Below are 22,779 nucleotides of genomic sequence, written 5' to 3'. Positions count from 1 at the left end.
CCTGGTGCCGCGTAACGGGGTGAGCTCCCGTGACTTGTCCCAGCTTCTGCCAACCTAGCAGTTCGAAAGCAGGTAAAAAAATGCAAGTAGAAAAATAGGGACCACCTTTGGTGGGAAGGGAACAGCGTTCCAACGTGCGCCTTTGGCGTTGAGTCATGCCGGCCACATGACCACGGAGACGTCTTCGGACAGCGCTGGCTCTTCGGCTTTGAAACGGAGATGAGCACCACCCCCTAGAGTCGGAAACGACTAGCACATATGTGCGAGGGGAACCTTTACCTTTACCTTTAGATGTATACTACATTGATTCCACATAACAAGGGGGCAGAATCGTGACTGCCATCTTGAGTTCTGGAATCCCGGGTAGATGCATGAAAATCCCTAACCCTGACATTGTCTGTTCCTGCTTTAAGGAGATAAAACCAGACTGTGAAGGTTATACAGAGAGAGAGAGAGAGAGAGAGAGAGAGAGAGGGAGGGAGAGAGAGAGGGAGGGGGGAGAGGGAGAGAGAGAGAGAGCGGGAGAGAGAGGGAGAGAGAGGGAGGGAGAGAGGGAGAGAGAGAGGGAGAGAGAGAGAGAGCGGGAGAGAGAGGGAGAGAGAGGGAGAGAGAGAGGGAGAGAGAGAGGGAGAGAGAGGGAGAGGGAGAGAGGGGGAAGGGAGGGAGAGAGGGGGGAGAGAGAGAGAGAGAGAGAGAGGGAGAGGGAGGGAGAGAGAGAGGGGGGAGGGAGGGAGAGAGGGGAGAGAGAGAGAGAGAGGGGGGGGGAGGGAGGGAGAGGGAGGGAGGGAGAGAGAGAGAGAGAGAGACCGACAGACAGACAGACAGACAGACAGACTTGGGACCAGGTGAAATATTAAATTTGACGTGATTTCGTTCTACCTTTTAAACACAATCCAAGACAAAAATAGAGAAAAAAAAACCCCTCTAGCAATTTCGCTTTAATAATTCAGAGATAATATTTGGAAAGGTTTTGACACCTGACCCACAGCTATGGGGAAGAATGCATGTTTGACCCCCACGGTTGCGCATTCCCAACCCCTGCGGCATTCCCCGGCTCTACCCTTCGGCAAAGCAAGCCGCCGTTGCAGGCAGTTGACTCTGTGTGCCTGTGTAAAGGGCAGGTGGTTATCCTTTAATTCATTGCGATTCGTTTATCCTTTAATTTATGATGATTGCATCATTAGCGCCAAAAAGGTCAAGGAGCAGTGTGTGTGGCTGTGAGTGCGTGTGCCACAGATGCCAAAACAACAGAGCACAATCGGAAAGGGGGGGGGGGAAGGGGCGCTATTTACATTTCCTCCCAGTTTGCAAAGGCTGAAAGACAGTGCAATGGTATGTGAGAATGACCTTGCTTGGTGGCTGTCCAGGGACCGGTTTAAATAAGAGATCGCTCAGCCCACAGCTGCATAATGGGCCAAGCAAGAGTTTTAGGAAGGATTCTCCCTTTGGGGCTGCAAAGGAGATGCAATTAAGATGATTAAAGGCCTGGAGACTAAAACATATGAAGAGCGGTTGCAGGATTTGGGTTGGGCTAGTCTAGAGAAAGGGATGCGGTGGCTCAGCGGCTAAGACGCTGTGCTTGTCGATCGAAAGGTCGGCAGTTCAGCGGTTCGAATCCCTAGCGCCGCGTAAACAGGGTGAGCTCCCGTGACTTGTCCCAGCTTCTGCCAACTTAGCAGTTCGAAAGCAGGTAAAAAATGCAAGTAGAAAAATAGGGACCACCTTTAGCGGGAAGGGAACAGCGTTTCCGTGCGCCTTTGGCGTTGAGTCATGCCGGCCACATGACCACGGAGACGTCTTCAGACAACGCTGGCTCTTCGGCTTTGAAACGGAGATGAGTACCGCCCCCTAGAGTCAGGAACGACTAGCACATATGTGCGAGGGGAACCTTTACCTTTACCTAGTCTAGAAAAGAAGGCGTAGGGGGGACATAATAGCAGTCTTACAATATCTGAGGGGCTGCCACAAAAAGAGAGGGAGTCAACTAAAAGAGCCTTGGTAGTACAGGGGTTTAAGGCACCCTGTTATTAAGCTGGTTATTAAGACCAGCTGCCTGCAATTACTGCAGGGTTTGAATCTTGCCAAGGCTCAAGGTTGACTCAGCCTTCCATCCTTTCTAACGTAGGTGAAATGAGGACCCAGTTTGTGGGGGCAATAAGCTGACTTTGTATAAAATATACAAAAGGATGAAGGCTATTGCTTAACGCATTGTAAGCCGCCCTGAGTCTTCGGAGAAGGGTGGCAGATAAATCAAATTTTAAAAAAAACAACAACTTCTTTTCCAAAGCACTAGAAGGCAAGACAAGAAGCAATGGATGGAAACTAATCCAGGAGACAAGCAATCTGGAATTAAGGAGGAATTTCCTAACAGTGAGGACAATTAACCAGTGGAACAACTTGCCACCAGAAGTCGTGGGTTCTTCATCACTGGAGGTTTTTAAGAAGACGCTGGACATTCGTTTGTCTGGAATGGTCTAGGGTCTCCTGCTTGAGTAGGGGGGCTGGACTAGAAGACCTCCAAGGTCCCTTCCAACTTTATTCTGATTGGTTGATGGTTGGTGGGGAAATAGTACCTTCAGGTTTGCAACATTCCCTTAATGTAGGTTGACAATATGAGCTTTTATCTGGCTTTTGTTTTCCTGACTGATCTACCTTGGGAAGGGAGACAAGGGAGAAAAACAAGACCATTTTTGTGTGTGTGTGTGTGAAAAAGTTATTGTCTGTCTTCCTATTTTAGCACGGATGTCCCAGGCTGCCTGCCTCTTCCAACGGAAGTCACCCCTTCTGAAGAGCCACAGCCAGCTCGAGAGAGCCACAACGTCAAAGGTTGTGAGAAGCAGAAGCACAAACTAGAAGACAAATCACGCAGGTAAGAACCGATGTTCGGGCCTAAGCCAAGTCTCTCTAGTTCCCTGCAGAAAAGGCATTTAAGCTGAGAACTGCAATGGATGGGCACTCCTATCTATCAGTCAATCAATCGGAACGGAACTTTACAGTACCGTAACAGAGTTGGAAGGGACCTTGGAGGTCATCTAGTCCGACCCCCTGCTCACACAGGAGACCGGTACTAGGGATTCGAACCGCCGAACTGCCGACCTCCTTTCTGATCGACAAGCTCAGTGTTTTAGCCACTGAGCCACCTAGTCAGGGTGAACTGGGAGAACTGGGAGGGACCTTGGAGGTCTTCTAATTCTTGTCAAGCAGGAGGCCCTATACCATTTCAGACAGGTGGCTGTCCAGTCCAGTGAAGGAGCACCCACAACCTCTGGTGGCAAGCAGTTCCACTGGTTAATTGTCCTCACTGTTAGGAAGTTTCTCCTTAGTTCCAGGTTGTTTCTCTCCTTGGTTAGTTTCCATCCGTTGTTTCTTGTCCTGCTTTCTGGGGCTTTGGAGAAGAGGTTGATCCCCTCTTCTTTGTGGCGGCCCCTCAAATACTGGAAGACTGCTATCGTGGGTGTTGTCCCTCCCAGTCCTTCTTTTCTCTAGACTGGGTGTCAGCAACCTGTGGCTCCGGAGCCACATGCGGCTCTTTGGGCCCTCTGCTGTGGCTCCTTGTCGGGTGATCCCACCATTGGCTAGCCCCGCCCCTTGCCTTCCCCTCCCAGTCACTCCTTGCCTGTCCTGAGAAGGTAAGGGCGACGGCAGGAGATGGAGAAGCATCTAGGGCAGAGACAGAGAGATATAGAGAGAAGGGGAGAGAGAGATACAGAGATACAGAGAGGGGGGGAGAGAGAGAGATAGAGAGATACAGAGAGAGGGGGAGAGAGATAGAGAGATACAGAGAGAGGGGGGAGAGAGAGAGAGATACAGAGAGAGGGGGAGAGAGAGAGAGAGAGAGAGACAGAGAGATACAGAGAGAGGGGAGAGAGAGAGAAAGAGATACAGAGAGAGGGGGAGAGAGAGAGATACAGAGATACAGAGAGAGGGGGAGAGAGAGAGAGAGATACAGAGAGAGGGGGAGAGAGAGAGAGAGAGACAGAGAGATACAGAGAGAGGGGAGAGAGAGAGAGAGAGAGATACAGAGAGAGGGGGAGAGAGAGAGATACAGAGATACAGAGAGAGGGGGAGAGAGAGAGAGAGATACAGAGAGAGGGGGAGAGAGAGATACAGAGATACAGAGAGAGGGGAGAGAGAGAGACAGAGAGATACAGAGAGAGGGGGAGAGAGAGAGACAGAGAGATACAGAGAGAGGGGGAGAGAGAGAGAGAGAGACAGAGAGATACAGAGAGAGGGGAGAGAGAGAGAGAGAGAGATACAGAGAGAGGGGGAGAGAGAGAGAGAGAGACAGAGAGATACAGAGAGAGGGGAGAGAGAGAGAGAGAGAGATACAGAGAGAGGGGGAGAGAGAGAGATACAGAGATACAGAGAGAGGGGGAGAGAGAGAGAGAGATACAGAGAGAGGGGGAGAGAGAGATACAGAGATACAGAGAGAGGGGAGAGAGAGAGACAGAGAGATACAGAGAGAGGGGAGAGAGAGAGACAGAGAGATACAGGGAGAGGGGGAGAGAGAGAGACAGAGAGATACAGAGAGAGGGGGAGAGAGAGAGAGAGATACAGAGAGAGAGGAGAGAGAGAGAGAAAGAGATACAGAGAGAGGGGGAGAGAGAGAGAGAGATACAGAGAGAGGGGAGAGAGAGAGAGAAAGAGATACAGAGAGAGCGGGAGAGCGGGAGAGAGAGAGATAGAGAGATACAGAGAGGGGGAGAGAGAGAGAGAGAGAGAGATACAGAGAGAGAGGGAGGGAGAGAGAGTGAGAGAGAGGGATAAAGAGAGAGAGAGAGATACAGAGAGAGAGGGAGGGAGAGAGAGGGAGAGAGAGGGATAAAGAGAGAGGGGAGAGAGAGAGAGAGAGAGAAGGGTTTTGTGGTTCCCGGGTGTTTTTTAACCACTGGTTCTCTGCCCTAAGGACCAGCTGGGTAGGCGTGGTTAGGGGGGGTCAGGTGACTGGTGGAAGTGAGTGATGTCAAGTTGGCCACGCCCAGCCAGGTTTTGTGGCTCCCGGTGTTTTCTTTTTTGTGGGAAACGGGTCCAAATGGCTCTTTTGAGTGTTTAAGGTTGCAAATCCTTGCTCTAGACCGCCCATTCCCAATTCCTGCAACTGCAGTTCCTACGTCCAGTTTGTATACTGTAAGCAGTCCTCACAATTGAGACCCCAATGGTCTGCGGTTAAACAAAGGGATTAAGTGAGTCGTGCCCCGTTTTAGGACCCTTTTGCCATGGTTGTTAAGCGAACCGCTGCAGTTGTTAAATGAATCACCCATGGTCCTTAAGCAAATCTAGCTTTCCCCATGGCACTTTTTTTGCCGGAAGCTCTCAAACGGCGAACACGTGACCCCAGGATGCCGCAGCGCCGTCATAAATCCACGCCGGTTGCCAAGGGCCCGAATTTTGATCCCTTGGGGGAAGTTGTGTCGGTTGTTAAGCTCTCTTGTAACGCTAAGCTTTGATTGATTGGCCAGTTTTGATTTTCGCCTTTCCAGAAAGCAAAGGGGAAATTGTTCTTTTCAGATTCTGGGTTTTATCCCAGACGATTTGATGAAACGTAAGAGAGTGTGCAGAATACAGAGCAGGCAAACGTCCAAGGGTGGGTCAAAAAGTCAAGATGGCCGCCGTGACTCTGGTGGCGCTTTGATCGCAAGGTCACGACGGACATCTTGGCTTTCTTGACCCGTGATGGGAAAATCTGCCAGCTGTGGAAAACAATGAGTTTCTCTTAATGCCTAGCAACTACGGGAAGACCGTTGGAAAAGATCAATTTTTGGGTTCGCTCAATGTTTTTTTTTTAATGGGACGGGGTGGCTCAGTGGCTAAGATGCTGAGCTTGTCGATCGAAAGGTCGGCAGTTCAGCGGTTCGAATCCCTGGTGCTGCGTAACGGGGTGAGCTCCCGTGACTTGTCCCAGCTTCTGCCAACCTAGCAGTTCGAAAGCACGTAAAAAAAATGCAAGTAGGAAAATAGGGACCCCCTTTGGTGAGAAGGGAACAGCGTTCCGTGGGCCTTTGGCATTGAGTCATGCCGGCCACATGACCATGGAGACGTCTTCGGACAGCGCTGGCTCTTCGGCTTTGAAACGGAGATGAGCACCGCCCCCTAGAGTCGGGAACGACTAGCACAGATGTGCGAGGGGAACCTTTTACCTTTACCTTTACAACTTTTTTTTAAATCTTCTGGAGACCATGCCTTTCTTCAATGGAAATGGTGATATTAAAAAAAAATAAGCACTTGGCTACCTTATCATCCCTTTCTTGTTATCCTCCCTCCATCTTCTTTCCTTCTGCTTTCCCTCTGTCAATCTTATCGTCTTCTTCGCTTTCAAGTACCGGAGAAATCAAAGAGGAGAAATCAAGGGTCCCGATTTGCTAAACCCGATCTCGGAATTAAGGAGATATTATTTCCATTTATCGTTATCTGCTGCCAGGGGGAAAAGCGGAAAAAAAAAGAAAGCGGAAGCCATCTGCTTCAAATCTCTGTCTTTTAAGACCGATGAGAGGTTTATTTCCCCCACCTCTTTTTTTCAAACGGTCTTCAAGAGCCCTCGGAAAGAATCAAAGTCCGATCGTCTCCCGAGGACATCAAAAGCCAAAAATTGTCCTCTGGAAAAAAAATATATGAAAAGATGGGGTTTTTATCTCGATGCATCCGATAGCACCTGCAGCTTTCCGACTCCATCTGTCTTTACACCGTGCCAGCCGAGTTGATAAGCGCATGAGGTAATTTGGGCGCGCTCACAAAATGTCTCCCGGGAAGCTGGCCACAGGTGCATTTACCTGAATGATCTCTGCTCATATGAGCCAGCAGTGTGGCAGCAGCCAAAAAAGCCCATGCAATCTTAAATTGCATTAACAGAGGGATACGATCAAGATCAAGGGAGGTACTCATACCACTCTTTAAAGCCTTAGTAAGACCACACCTAGAGTCCTGCATCCAGTTTTGGTCACCACACTGTAAAAAAGATGTTGAGACTCTAGAAAGAGTGCAGAGAAGAGCAACCAGGATGATGAGGGGACTGGAGGCTAAAACATACGAAGAACGGTTGCAGGAACTGGGCCTGGCTAGTCTAGTGAAGAGAAGGACCAGGGGAGACAGGATAGCATCTTCCAATATTTCAGGGGCTGCCACAGAGAGGAGGAAGGGGGTCAACCTATTTTCCAAAGCACCCGAAGGCCAGACAAGGAATAATGGATGGAAACTGACCAAGGAGAGATTCAACCTAGAAATAAGGAGGAATTTTCTGACACTGAGAACCATCAACCCATGGAACAGAAGTTGCCTTCAGAAGTTGTGGGAGCTTCATCCCTGAAAGCTTTCAAGAAGAGTCTGGACTGCCATTTGTCAGAAAGGGTGTAGGTTCTACTTGAGCGGAGGGTTGGACTAGATGACTTACAATGTCCCTTCCAACTCTGTTAATCTGAATTTATCTAAAATGATCAAAGGCCTGGAGGCTAAAACATACGATGAACGGTTGCAGGAACTGGGCATGGCTAGTCTAGTGAAGAGAAGGACCAGAGGAGACAGGATAGCAGTCTTCCAATATTGGAGGGGCTGCCACAAAGAGGAGGGGGTCAAGCTATTTTCCAAAGCACCTGAAGGCCAGACAAGGAAGAATGGATAGAAACTGAACAGGGAGAGAGATTCAACCTGGAAATAAGGAGGAATTTCCAGACAGTGAGAACAATCAATCGATGGAACAGAAGTTGACTTCAGAAGTTGCAGGAGCTTCATCACTGGAGGCTTTCAAGAAGAGACTGGACTGCCATCTGTCAAAAATCCTGCTTGGGTGGGGGGTTGGACTAGATGACCTACAAGGTCCCTTCCAACTCTGTTAATCTGAACATCTAATCATCCCCCTTAACTCCAGTCCCACCAGCCTGCTCAAGGTTATCCTTTCTTATTTTTCCCCTCAAGCCAATATATCCATTGTCAAGCAAAGCACTGAGCGTTAACATTCATTTCTATTGAATATGCCGCTTTTAATATCAACGGTTCTTAAATATATATTTTTGAGATTTATTTGGTGTTTTTTTTTTTAAAAAAAAACTTAAATGGCCACCCTACCTAGCACCTCCAAATCGAAATCTGACTAATTTATTTTCAAAAACGTACTTACGGAGAAAGTAAGCCAAATGTAGAAATCTATTACGGAGTTGTTAACCTCAATAAATGTGTTTTTTGATAACTTAGTGCTAAGTGAGCTAGCATACAGGAACTTCTTCATTATATCTGCAATTAATCCTTCCAAAAGACACTTAATTTGAGGCAGGACTAAATTACCCAGAACGTGGCAATTAAACGTTTGCCCGTGTTATGGATCTGCCATCAAAAGGCCACCGGGCAGAAACAACCAGATGTGGAGAATTGTCCAAGCAATGGTAAAGAGCAGGGGTGAAATGTTACCGGTTCGGACTGGTTCGCCCGAACTGGTAGCGATGGCGGCGGGTTGTTCGGAGAACCGGTAGCGATGGCAGTGCGAGGCTCCGCCCACCTGCCCGGTCATCGTTACTTCCTGGGTTTAACCAGGAAATAACAGTTTTTTTTATCTTCTGCGCATGCACAGAAGAGTTTGTGCACGCACAGAGGGTCCGTGTGCGCATGTGATACACGCACGCATGCGAGTGGAGCGAGTGCGTGCACTTCCGAACTGTTAGGGAAGATAAGTAGATTTCACCCCTGGTAAAGGGGTATAGATAACACTTAGAAAAAATATTTCTAGGGACGTGTTGGCTCAGTGGCTAAGACGCTGAGCTTGTCGATCGAAAGGTCGGCAGTTCAGCGGTTCGAATCCCGAGTGCCGCGTAATGGGGTGAGCTCCCATTCCTCGTCCCAGCTTCTGCCAACCTAGCAGTTCGAAAGCACGTAAGAAAAAATGCAAGTAGAAAAATAGGGACCACCTTTGGTGGGAAGGGAACAGCGTTCCGGGCGCCTTTGGCATTGAGTCATGCCGGCTACATGACCACGGAGACGTCTTCGGACAGCGCCGTTTCTTCAGCTTTGAAACGGAGATGAGCAGCGCCCCCTAGAGTCAGGAACGACCAGCACGTATGTGCGAGGGGAACCTTTACTTTTACCTTAGAAACAATATTATTATTATTATTACTATTATTATTATTATTATTATTATTATTATTATTATTATTATTATTATTTTCTTTTTCCCCACAGTCCATCTTGGGATGCTGAATCCCCTCCGCCTCCCTCCAAGGGAAAGAAAAAGAAGAAAAAATCAACAAGGAAGAAAAGGAGGAGGTAAGCGGAAGGAGCAACAGGACAACTGGACTTCCTTGGTTTTTCCTTCAAGACATTTCAATCAAACAATCGGAATGGAGCTGGAAGGGACCTTGGAGGTCTTGTAGTCCAACCCCCTGCTCGAGCAGGTTGACCCTATACCATTTCAGAGGAGGAGCTACCTAGTCTCTTCTTTAAAACCACAGGTGTTGGATCTTTGGATCCAACTTTCTCTCAAATTTTAGTTTATTCAAAGAAGATTTTAAAATGCCGTATTTTTTTAAAAAGGGGGCCAAATGAAGAAAAAACACAACAAACAAGACATTAAAAAGAAAAAAAGGCATAAAAAAGAAAATTAATTCCTTCCTTGCTTGCTTGCTTCTTTCCTTCCTTCCTTCCTTCCTTCCTTCCTTCCTTCCTTCCTTTCCCTTTCCCTTTCCCTTTCCCTTTCCCATCTTCTTCCTTCTTTCCTTTCTTCCTGTTTCCATTTCCTTCATTCTTTCTCTTTCCCTTCACCTTCACTTTTCTTTCCCATCTTCTTCCTTCCTTCCTTCCTTTTCTTTCCCTTTCCCTTTCCCATCTTCTTTCTTCTTTCCTTCCTTCCTTCCTTCCTTCTCTTTCCCTTCCCCTTCCCCTTCCCCTTTCTCTTTCTCTTTCCCATCTTCTTCCTTCTTTCCTTCCTTCCTTCCTTCCTTTTCTTTCTCTTTCCCTTTCCCATCTTCTTCCTTCCTTCCTTCCTTCCTTTCCCTTTCCCTTTCCCATCTTCTTTCTTCTTTCCTTCCTTCCTGTTTCCATTTCCTTCCTTCCTTCTCTTTCCCTTCACCTTCACCTTTCTCTTTCCCATCTTCTTCCTTCTTTCCTTCCTTCCTTTTCTTTCCCTTTCCCTTTCCCTTTCCCATCTTCTTTCTTCTTTCCTTCCTTCCTTCCTTCCTTCTCTTCCCCTTCCCCTTCCCCTTCCCCTTTCTCTTTCTCTTTCCCACCTTCTTCCTTCTTTCCATTCTTCCTTCCTTCTATCCTTTCTCCCTTCCTTCTTTCCTTCCGTCCGTCCTTCACATGTCTATTTTAACATACAACAAATTCTAACAGGAAAAAAAGAAGAAGAGTATCAAAGCACCTGGTCCTTTTCGTCCACTTCAAATTGCAAATCCCTCTGGCACGCTTCATCCTAGTAAAAAGAACTTCTCTTAACTTCTTCCTAGATCTCCGTCCTACAGTGTTTCTCCTCCAAAAAAGAAGAAGAAAAAGAAGAGCTCAAAGAAAAGGAAAAGAAACAGGTACACACCTTTCCACTGGATGTTAATTTTTCCTGGACTAGATCCATTTGGACTTTCCTTTAACGTAATTTGGGGGAGGAGGGTTCTGATATTTTGAAGCCCAGCAACGAAGGGCAGATGAGGTCTTCCAGAGGCAGAAGATGGCTGATGTCAGGTTTCGAGGTCGTCTCAAATAAATTACATTTCAAACAAAGTCTTTGAAGAAAACTCCCATTTATTAAGCACGACATTCTAACCCCGACTCCATCGCAGCCAACACTGACTTCCAGACCCAAAACCCTCCCTTTCCATTCCCCACTCCCCTGCACTCATTGGACATCTTCCAAGTCACTCTACCCCTAATCTACTGCTCCAGCTCAAAGGAATTTCCCCCCTCCCATCCCATCTCCTAGGGGATATTATCTCCAGGGAAAATAAGTAGGTGAAAAGTCAAACGTCCCTTTCCAGACGCCTCCGTTCCTCCTTCTTATGTCAGCACTAGAGTAAATGCAGCTTGAAGTGCTGACATCTGACTTATTTTATGATTATAATCATGATTTATCACCAGAGGTGGGCTGCTGGGGGTTCGCAGGGGTTCAGGAGAACCTCGAGCTAAGATTCTGTGCAGTTCGGAGAACCCCCAAATCCCACTCCTGGCTGGCCCCGCCCACCCCACCCCGCCCCTCCCAGGAGTCCCCATGTGGCCCGTTTTGGATGCAGGTAAGTGCAGGGCGCACACGGAGGCTCAGGAGGGTGAAAAACAGGCCTACTGGAAGTTCAGGAAGGCCGGAAATGGCCTGTTTCCAGCCACCAGAGGGTCTCTGGAGCCTGGGGAGGCCGTTTTCGCCCTCCCGGAGACTCAAGAAAAGCCTCCAAAGCCTGGGGAGGGCCAAAATGCCCCCCCACCGTGGTGCAGGAGGCTGACTAGGCCACGCCCACCATGGCCACGCCCACCCATCAACCTTGCTAAAATTTTTGAAGCCCACTCCTGTTTATCACTTATAGCTTTTATGTACACTGCGAGCTTATGCACCGGAGACAAATTCCTTGTGTTTCCAATCACACTCGGCCAATAAATAATTCTATTTCTTTAAGGTTCTATTTAAGGTTTAATAAAAAAAAGTCAGGCGTAGCTCACATAACAAGCCCTTCGTTTAGCAACAGAAATTCTGGTTTCAATTGTGGTCGTACGTCGAGGACTACCCGTGTCACGTCTGCTTCTGCTTTCTATTTTTTTTTTTAAGTCTCATTTTTACCGGGGTGATTTCATGCAGATGTTCCACGGACGTGCGGTTCTGAGATCCTGAAATAGCATCTTCTTTACTCTTATTTAGAACCTGTTTTGATCGAAAATATTCGCTGACTCTTGCAGTCTTCCTGTGCTTGTTTTTCCAGTTTGCAAGTTTAAATGTATTTATGTGTGTGTGTGTGTGTCTTTTGCAGGATTTCTTCAAAGAAGAAAAGACACAGGTAAGGAGAGAGCTGGCCTTGATCTCTGCCTCAGCACTATAAACCTAGAATCGTAGATTAAACTACTTTTTCCAGTGTTCAGCGAGAGCAACTCTTTGCCAGGATGAATATGATACAGAGACCCCTACAGCTAAGCCCCTCTACTAAAACTTCCCATATGACAGAACCATTTCTTAATGAACTGAGAATGTTGAAATATCCTTATTTTAAAGGGGAATATTTGTAGCTCAGGGTTGAAATGAGGAGTCCAGGGTGCCCCCTGAGCTTGCTTGTTTTCTTGCAGGCATCTCATTACCCAACTAGGTAATATAATCAGTGCTAGAAGGGAGTGGGGTTTGCAGGGAGGAGGAGAAAGAAGGGGAGGAAGAGGGGATTCACGTAACAACCATATTACTGACTTAACAATGGCAGTGACTCACTTAACCACTGTGGCAAGAAAGGTCCTTAAAATGGGGCGGAATTCACTGAACCATTGTCTCGCTTAGCCACAGAAAGTTTGGGCTCAGTTGTGATCATAAGTCGAGGACTACCTGTTGAGAGTGTCGGCATGTAATAAACCTGGATTCAGTTCAATTGCCTGGATTCCAGATTTCTTGACAATGGAATGGAATGGAATGGAGTGGAGTGGAGTGGAGTGGAGTGGAGTGGAGTGGAGTGGAGTGGAGTGGAGTGGAGTAGAGTAGAGTAGAGTAGAGTAGAGTAGAGTAGAGTAGAGTAGAGTAGAGTAGAGTAGAGTAGAATAGAATAGAATAGAATAACAGAGAATAGAATAAAATAAAATATAGAATAGAATAGAGAAAAAGAATAGAATAGACTAGAATAGAGAATAGAATAAAATAAAATATAGAATAGAATAGAATAGAATATAGAAAATGCATAGAATAGAATAAAAATTGGAGAATAGAATAGAATAAAACAAAATAAAATATAGAATAGAATAGAATAGAATAGAATAGAATAGAATATAGAAAATGAATAGAATAGAATAGAGAATAGAATAAAATAAAATATAGAATAGAATAGAATATAGAAAATGAATAGAATAGAATAAAAATTGGAGAATAGAATAGAATAAAACAAAATAAAATATAGAATAGAATAGAATATAGAAAATGAATAGAATAGAATAGAGAATAGAATAGAATAAAATAAAATATAGAATAGAATAGAATATAGAAAATGAATAGAATAAAATAAAATATAGAATAGAATAGAATATAGAAAATGAATGGAATGGAGTGGAGTGGAATGGAGTGGAGTAGAGTAGAGTAGAGTAGAGTAGAGTAGAGTAGAGTAGAGTAGAATAGAATAGAATAGAATAGAATAGAATAGAATAGAATAGAATAGAATAGAATAGAATAGGAGTTAGAAGGGACCTTGGAGGTCTTCTAGTCCATCCCTCTGCTTGGGCAGGAAACCCTACATCATTTCAGACAAATGGTTTACCCAATCTCGTCTTAAAAACCTCAGGAAGAAACTGAATGACGTTTGGACAGATTTGCTCGCTCTAGGGACCTCTGAGAGACGGACGAGGCAGCCAAGTAATCAATCTGTTTCTTATTTAGTTCCTCCAGCCCCAAGAGAAAAAGGAAGGAGGGAAGAAAACACAAGAAGCAGTAAGTTCTGGCTGGGTGCGCATCAGTCTGGTAGGCTAAACCGGCACCGGTCTTTCCAGGCGCCCACGATGGATGAGTGGGAGGCTTGTTCAACACAAGCTGTGCGAAACCATGGTGTACGATGATGATTCTCTTCCAGCCTGGCTGGTGAACGAAGGCGAGAATTACCTCAAAACCATCTCCGTCTTGGCTTGAAACCTGAAGAGATTTGAGGGGGTTGTTGTTTCTTCTCTTCCCTCACAACTCCCTCTTAAGTTCGCCATGTTGGTTCCTCACCAAGAACCCTGTGGAGATGTGGTGGGAATTTGGCAGCGTGGAAAGTCCAACTGCTACCCATCGCTAGCTGTCGGTGGGGCATTATAAGCCCATTTTTATCCATTTTTTTTTAAATTAAGTTTTTTCTCTGTAAGTTTCCCCAAGGGGTAGGCAGGAATTATATGCTCCCGGTTCGGACCGAATCGCCCAATCCGGTAGCGATGGTGGTGGGTGGTTTGGAGAACCGGTAGCAAAAATCCCTGCCCCCCCTGCCCCATGCCCAGCTGAGCCGTGCGATCATCAGAGGCTTTTTTATTTTATTTTTAAAAGCATTTTTTCTACAACCTCTTTGGCAGAAAAAATGTTTTTCAAAGTAAAAAAAAAAAGCCTCTGATGACCGTGTGGCTCAGCTGGGATCATCAGAGGCTTTTAAAAGCATTTTTTCTACAACCTCTTTGGCAGAAAAAATGCTTTTAAAGGTAAAAAAAAAGCCTCTGATGATCGTGCGGCTCAGCTGGGATCATCAGAGGCTTTTAAAAGCATTTTTTCTACAACCTCTTTCTTTTAAAAGCCTCTGACGATCCCAGCTGAGTTGCCTGATCGTCAGAGGCTTTTAAAAGCATTTTTTCTACAACCTCTTTGGCAGAAAAAATGCTTTTAAAAGTTAAAAAAAAAGCCTCTGATGACCGTGCGGCTCATCTGGGATCATCAGAGGCTTTTAAAAGCATTTTTTCTACAACCTCTTTCTTTTAAAAACCTCTGACGATCCCAGCTGAGTTGCCTGATCGTCAGAGGCTTTTAAAAGCATTTTTTAAACCGAATTTTTTCAGCCGAAGAGGTTGGAGAAAAAAGTAAAGAAAACTTCTGGCGATCAGGCAACTCAGCTGGGATCGTCAGAGGCTTTTAAAAGCATTTTTTTACAACCTCTTCGGCCGAAGAGGTTGCAAAAAACAGCCGAAAAACAGCCTGAAAAAAACCCCCAAAATGGCCTGAAAACAGCCCAAAAAACCGACCTGAAAACAACATGAAAACTGCCCAAAATCTGGCATGAAAACAGCCTGGAAAATGGTCCGGAAAATGGCCTGAAAACAGCCCAAAAAAGGGCCTGAAAATGGCCTGAAAATTGGCCAAAAACCCAGGCATGCCTGCGCCAGCCAGCTGGTTTATGGGTTTCCGGTGCTCCAGCGCATTCCGGTTTGGGCACTCGGTGCAGAAAAGGTTCGCCATCACTGGTATATTACATTTTATTCCATTGCTTTCTTCTCTCAAAAGCTCTCGCAGTCGTCCACAGAAATCCAAACGCCATCATTACCATTCAAGCTCGGACAGCACCAATTCTCCATCGGAGAGCTACGGGAGCCGGTAAGCAAATCTTCAAGTTTTCCGCGATTCTCTAACTTCATTCTCCTGGTTTTGCAAAGTCAGCTAGTACTAAGAGAGCTTTATTTAGTTCAACCACCGTGCCGGAAGTAGATGAACTGAGAGGAGGGAAGAATAAGAAACTCCACAAAAGAAGAATTATAAAAGGAGAAGAAACGGAAAAGGGAGTCATCTTCTTGCTTTGAAGTGCCTATATGTAGGTGTTTTACTGAAGAGTTAAAAAATACTTCCCAGAATTCATAGAATAGAAAATAATAATAGAATAGAATAGAATAGAGTAGAGTCGGGTAGGGTAGGGTAGGGTAGGGTAGGGTAGGGTAGGGTAGGGTAGGGTAGGGTAGGGTAGAGTGGAATGGAATGGAATGGAATGGAATGGAATAACAGAGTTGGAAGGGACCTTTGAGGTCTTCTAGTCCGCCCCCCTTCTCAGGCAGGAAACCCTACACCACTTCAGACAAATGGTTATCCAACCTCTTCTTAAAAATTTCCAGTGTTGGAGCATCCACAACTTCTGGAGGCAAGTTGTTCCACTGGTTAATTGTTCCAACTGTCAGGAAATTTCTCCTTAGTTCTAGGTTGCTTCTCTCCTTGATTAGTTTCCACCCATTGCTTCTTCTCCTGCTTTCTGGTGCTTTGGAGAATTGACTCAAAATTCATTGAAGGTCCTGTTTTTGAATGCTAAGTCTACCTCCCAGCAAAGCTACCATGTCAACAGTTGCTGTCATTTTTATTTTATTTTTTTAATCTGGGGGCTCCATCGTTCTGCCTTGTGCGATGTTGCCTATTTTTAAAGAAAAAATAAAACTATAATTCTCATGCGATAGCAAACCCCTCAGAGCATTGGAAGATCCATTGGGAATGACAGATTCCGGTGGCAACATTGCTGAAAATGTTAATAATAGGAGAAGGTAGCAGCTGTGACCACCAGAAGACAAAGCTACGATTGGAAGTGATCCCTGTTGTGGTGTCACAAGAAATATAATTCATTATTAGCCGTTCCATGTCAACCTATTAGGAGAATTCAACCAAGACTGAGCTAGCCAAGAAGAGCTAAACAGCTGTAGACGTTAATCTTTCCTTCAAGATCTCATCCAATGACCTGGGACCTCAGAATAAATAGAATAGAATAACAGAGTTGAAAAGGGACCTTGGAGGTCTTCTAGTCCAACCCCCTTCCCAGGCAGGAAACCCTACACCACTTCAGACAAATAGTTATCCAACATCTTCTTTAAAATTTCCAGTGTTGGAGCATCCACAACTTCTGGAGGCAAGTTGTTCCACTTATTAATTGTTCTAGCTGTCAGGAAATTTCTCCGTAGTTCTAAGTTGCTTCTCTCCTTGATTAGTTTCCACCCGTTGCTTCTTGTTCTACCCTCAGATGCTTTGGAGAATAGTTGACTCCCTCTTCTTTGGGGCAGCCCCTGAGATATTGGAAGACTGCTATCATGTCCCCCTTAGTCCTTCTCTTCATTAAACTAGACGTACCCAATTCCTGCAACCATTCGTCACACGATTTAGCCTCTAGTCCCCTATTATTCTTGCTATTGCCACTGCTCGCTTTACGGGCTCTGGAAGTGCAATTTAAGAATGTCTTTGCAATGTAAAGTGGAGGAAACTTTATTTTGACAGGCACAGGCTGAAAAGCAGATTCCAAGATGAAAACCGTAAAGGTAGACCCGGTCGTCCAAGGCGCTCGTCAAAGAAGACTTCTCACGCCAACGATGCAGGAGAGTTGGCTGGGAGCCCTTTTCTCGGCTGCCCCTTGCAGAGCAATTACTTTCTCTCTACCACCGAACTTGTAAGTACCCCCTATCTACTAAATCTCCTTAGTTTGGACTCGAGAGATTTGTATGGTATGTTGTGATACAGTATTATCACCGAAGGGAGTACATCCCCCTCGCGTTTAGTAAAATATTTAAGTACATCTTTTCATGGGACAGAAAAGAAAAAACGACACTGGGCTACAGTGTAAAGTAGTGAGTAAAGCACAGCTTGTATAAGAAGTGTAAATGTACAATCCCCTCAAAATAACGCAACGCACAGCCATTAACGTCTAAACTGCTGGCAATAAAAATGAGTACACCAGTGGTGAAATCCAATTTTTTTTTACTACCGATTCTGTGGGCATGGCTTGGTGGGCGTGGTGTGGCTTGTTGGGCATGGCAAGGATACTGCAAAATCCCCATTCCTTCCCCACTCCAGGGGAAGGATACTGCAAAATCTCCATTTCCACTACACTCCAGGGGAAGGATACTGCAAAATCTCCATTCCCACCCCACTGCAGGGGAAGGAGACTGCAAAATCCCCATTCCCTCCCCACACCGGGGCCAGCCAGAGGTGGTATTTGCCAGTTCTCCAAACCGCTCAAAATTTCCGCTACCGGTTCTCCAGAACCTGTCAGAACCTGCTGGATTTCCTCCCTGGAGTACACCCCTAAGTGATAATGTCCAAATGGGGCCCAAAGTGTCAAGATTTTGTGTGGCCATCATTATTTTCCAGCACTGCTTTAACCCTCTTGGGCATACAGTTCACCAGAGCTTCACAGGTTGCCACTGGAGTCCTCTTCTACTTTTGTTGCCAGCAGTTTAGACACCAATTGCTGCGTGTTGTGTTATTTTAAGGGGAACGCACATTTACACTGTTCTACAAGCTGTACCAGGGGTGAAATCCAGCAGGTTCTGACAGGTTCTGGAGAACCGGTAGCGGAAATTTTGAGTAGTTCAGAGAACCGGCAAATACCACCTCTGGCTGGCCCCGGAGTGGAGATTTTGCAATATCCTTCCCCTAGGAGTGGGCAGGGAATGGGGATTTTGCAGGATCCTTCCCCTGGAGTGGGCTGGGAATGGAGATTTTGCAGTATCCTTCCCCTGCCACACCCACCAAGCCACGCCCACAGAACCGGTAGTTTAAAAAAAATTGGATTTCACCACTGAGCTGTACACTCACTACTTTACATTGTAGCCTGGTCTCATTTCTTCAGTGTTGTCCCATGAAAAGTTATACTTAAATATTTACGAAATGTGAAGGTGGCGTACTCACTTCTGTGATATACTGTATACTGTTTAAAATCACGTTCTTCATTGGAAATATACTTTTTTGTTTGTTTGTTGGCTTGCTTGCTTGCTCGTCTGATGGAAGTGAGGAAGGAAAGATGGATCTGGGCACCTGGGGAGGGACATAGAAGGAGAGACGGTTTATGCTCTCGACCATGAATAATGAAGAGGAGGCATTTATGAAAGTGGTGGCCTCTAGCTTTGATCTTTGATGAGATGTGTTTTTATGTACCTCTTCTGCTCGGTGTCTGAATCCCTGCCGGCTCTCTTCTGCACCCATTCTCTCAATCTTTGGAGGCGTAAAAGATTAAACCTATAAAAAGAAGCATTTCCGTGAATGTAATTGCAGCACGATGTATGGGGAGGGGGAGGAAGACAGAGGGGGAAGAGGTGGAGCAGCCTTGACTGCCTTCAAGCTCAACATCCCTTTTAGATAAGATAGATAAGATAACCCTTATTGTCATTTTTTTTTTTTTACTGTGTGCACACTGGCACACATTAAAAATGAAATTCTGTTCTCAAAAGAAAGTATTTATTTATTTATTTATTTATTTTTATATGCCGCCCTTCTCCGGAGACTCAGGGTGGTTTACAATGCGCTAAGCAATAGCCTTCATCCTTTTGTATATTTATACAAAGTCAGCTTATTGCCCCCACAAATTGGGTCCTCATTTTACCTACCTTAGAAAGGATGGAAGGCTGAGTCGACCTTGAGCCTGGTGAGAATTGAACTCGCAGTAATTGCAGGCAGCTGGATGTTAAATATATATCTACCCATCCCCATACACAACACACATACACTATAAATATGTGATATACATATGTAAAACATATACCTGCACCCAGAGGTGAAATCCAGCAGGTTCTGACAGGTTCTGGAGAACCGGTAGCGGAAATTTTGAGTAGTTCGGAGAACCAGCAAATACCACCTCTGGCTGGCCCCAGAGTCGGGCGGGAATGGAGATTTTGCAGTATCCTCCTCCCAGGAATGGGGAGGGAATGGGAATTTTGCAGTATCCTTCCCCTAGAGTGAGCCGAAAAATGGCCTGTTTTTGGCTGTTTTTCAGGCTGTTTTCAGGCCATTTGGGGGGGGTGTTTTGGGCCATTTTCAGGCTGTTTTGGGGCCATGTTTTTCAGAAACCAGAAGAGCAACTGGCGATGGCACGTGTACCCACAGAGAGGGCCCTGCGTGCCACCTCTGGCACGCGTGCCAGAGGTTCGCCATTACGGCTTTAGTTTACCCTTGTTGGAATAAATATTACTCTGACATCATCAGGTGGTGGTAAATGTCTTTGCCTGAGCTTGGAAGCTATGTAGGGTCAGGCCCGGTCAGTATTTGGATGGGAGATAAGTAGATAATGTTGGCGCTGTTGGCTCAACTACCATGTTATTTTTTTAAAAAATCACCAAGAAAACAGTGACAAATCATTTCCCTCTCGCAGCCAAAGAAACGACACGATTATGTCCCTTAAGCCCTTAAAAGCCACACTTGATCTGAAGTCTTTATTATCATTCCAGCTTTCACCGTATCTTCCTGATACGTTCGCACTCCAAGGTAGAACTTCTGAGTTAATTAAAAATAAACGAGGGGGGTATTTAAAAGAAGAAGGCTTCAATCAGTCCCAGCTGCCAGTCTGACTTTGTCAACCACGACATGAATGTTCCCATGGAACGCAACTCACTTCAGACTTAAGATCCCTGTAAATGATTTTTTATATTCTTTAAACAATCAACCATTTCGGTGTGAAAAGTGGACGACAATGCTCCTTTCATAAGCTGTACGGGTAGTCCTCAACTTACAGCCCGCAATTGAGCCCCAAATTTCCAGTGGCTAGATGAGTTTTGCCCCATTTTATGACCTTTCTTGCCACCGTTGTTAAGTGAATCACTGCAGTTGTTCAGTTAGGAACACGGTTGTTAAGTGAATCTGGCTTCCCCATTGACTTGGGAGGTACTTGTTGGGCGGGACTGAAATGTGTGGTAGGAGGAGCCAGACAATGGAATGGAAGGGAATGGAATACAAGGAGGAGGGGGAAGGAGGGAGGAGGAGAGAGAGTAGGGTAGGGTAGGGTAGGGTAGGATAGGGTAGAATAGAATGGAATGGAATGGAATGGAATGGAATGGAATGGAATGGAATGGAATGGAATGGAGAGGGGAGGGGAGGGGAGGAGAGGAGAGGAGAGGAGAGGAGAGGAGAGGAGAGGAGAGGAGAAGAATAGAATAGAATAGAATAGAATAGAATAGAATAGAATAGAATAGAATAGAATAGAATAGAATAGAATAGAATAGAATAGAATAGAATAGAATAGAATAAGGAAGATGGAATGGAATGGAATGGAATGGAATGGAATGGAATACAAGGAGGAGGAAAATAGAATAGAGTAGAGTAGAGTAGAGTAGAGTGCCTTCAGGTGCTTTGGAGAATAGCTTGACTCCTTCTTCTTTGGGGCAGCCCCTGAGATATCGAAACACTTTAACATACGTGGACTTCAACTCCCAGCATTACTAGCTGGGGAATTCTGGGAATCGAAGTCCACATATCTTAAACTGCCAAGGTTGAGAAACACTGCAGTAGAGGCATTAGAGAAGATGCTGCCGAAAAACCGAGATGGCTGGTTCCATCTGTCTCAGTCCACAAATTTATCGTTATTTCTCCAAGGGCCCATTCGATGCCCAGGAAACCATGTTCTTCAGCTTAATTGAAAACCTCATCGCAATGGTGCTCGAGCAACACTCTTCCGATCGGCTGCTTCTTGAGCAAAGCGTTCGAGGCAAATTAAAACCTGAGCTGAAATTATAGACTGCTCGCTCGTCTTGTGCCTACCTGGGTTTCCTTCTGCTATTTTTAGTGAAATTAATCCCTCAAGGCTCTTCGAAGCTGGCGCAACCTCACACTCGCATCTTAAAAATCACATCCTACCGTTCAACTGTTTGGAAACCCTACCATTCCAAACACCCCTTCACATACTGTAGCTACCGGTTCACCCAGCACCGGAAACTTGAGTGCGCACCATCCGCACATACGCGTGGCCGGCAATTCGCTCTCACGCACCATCCACACATACGTGCGACATCAAAAACACAGCGATATAGGATGGGATTGCGCCCAGGGGGTGTGTGGATGGGTCACCACAAACAATTTGCCCGAACCGGTCCAAACCGGTTGAATCCCACCTCTGCTACCATATATCTGACATTAGTACAATTGAGCGGGTTCAAAAGTATTTGACGAGAAAAGCTTTGCACTCTTCTAGAATAGGATAGGATAGGATAGGATAGGATAGGATAGGATAGGATAGGATAGGATAGGATAGAAAAGAATATAGAAAATGAATAGAATAGAATATAGAAAATGAATAGAATAGAATAAGGAAAGACGGAAGGAAGATGGAATGGAATGGAATGGAATAGAATAGAATAGAATAGAATAGAATAGAATAGAATAGAATAGAATAGAATAGAATAGAATAGAATAGAATAGAATAGAATAAGGAAGGAAGGAAGGAAGATGGAATGGAATGGAATAGAATAGAATATAGAAAATGAATAGAATAGAATAGAATAGAATAGAATAGAATAGAATAGAATAGAATAGAATAGAATAGAATAGAATAGAATAGAATATCAGAGTTGGAAGGGACCTTGGAGGTCTTCTAGTCCAACCCCCTGCTTAGGCAGGAAACCCTACACCACTTCAAACAAATGGTTCTCCAACATCTTCTTTAAAACTTCCAGTGTTGGAGCATTCACAACTTCTGGAGGCAAGTCGTTCCACTGATTAATTGTTCTAACTGTCAGGAAATCCCTCCTTAGTTCTAAATTGCTTCTCTCCTGGATTAGTTTCCACCCGTTGCTTCTTGTTCTACCCTCATTCTGTACATAAAAGAATTCCCTATGCTACTGGGCTCGAAATTCTCAGTTTGGATAACTTGGAACTGCGTCACTTGCGGTCGGACTTAGATATTGCGTACAAAATTGTACGTAGTCATGTTTTACCTGCAAATGATTTTTTTTCTCTTTTAATCGCAATAATACGCGTGCAAACAACTGCTTTAAACTCAATGTAAATCGTTCTAAACTTGACTGTAAAAAATACGATTTTTGTAATAGAGTTGTCAAAGTCGGAAATGCTCTACCTGATTCAGTTGTCTCAGCTACAAATTTTCACAGTTTTAGTCACAAATTGACAAATTCCGTGGAACTCATTTCATACTTCAGAGGTCCGTAAAGGGAGCGTGCATAAGCGCACTAATGTGCCATCGTCCCTGTCATTGTATTTATATAGTATTCCTGTTTTTGTGTCTGTTTGATAAATTATAATAAATAAAATAAAATAAAAACAAGGGGAAAGTGTTTTCACAAACGAGGAAAATCTGAACTGGGTTATCACATTAACATGGAAATAAATGCAGCGTCTATGTTTGTTGAATGAATAGCATTTGTTCTATGTATGTATGAATGAATGAATGAATGAATGAATCCTACATTTTGTGTTGTTCTGTTTTCAAATCTTTGATTTGCTGGGAATTT

At 45.1% G+C, this 22,779-nt stretch overlaps 1 protein-coding gene across 1 annotated transcript in view; it reads left to right on the top strand.

The window, feature by feature from the left end:
* Positions 1-22,779, top strand: part of SRRM4 (serine/arginine repetitive matrix 4) — a 95,093-nt gene that overhangs the window by 61,771 nt on the left and 10,543 nt on the right. Inside the window, exons 2-8 of the mRNA XM_087880548.1 lie at positions 2,738-2,869; positions 9,160-9,243; positions 10,422-10,496; positions 11,919-11,945; positions 13,511-13,561; positions 15,089-15,178; positions 16,826-16,994. Of these exons, the coding sequence (XP_087736674.1) occupies positions 2,738-2,869; positions 9,160-9,243; positions 10,422-10,496; positions 11,919-11,945; positions 13,511-13,561; positions 15,089-15,178; positions 16,826-16,994 (628 nt within the window). The remainder of the gene's footprint in view (positions 1-2,737; positions 2,870-9,159; positions 9,244-10,421; positions 10,497-11,918; positions 11,946-13,510; positions 13,562-15,088; positions 15,179-16,825; positions 16,995-22,779) is intronic.

This window comes from Pantherophis guttatus, chromosome 17 (genome assembly GCF_059756535.1).
Source record: "Pantherophis guttatus breed Tessera chromosome 17, ASM5975653v1, whole genome shotgun sequence".
NCBI classification, from domain to species: Eukaryota; Metazoa; Chordata; class Lepidosauria; order Squamata; family Colubridae; genus Pantherophis; species Pantherophis guttatus.
Note: the sequence above shows the minus strand (reverse complement) of the source record. Positions and strands in the feature narration are given on the sequence as shown.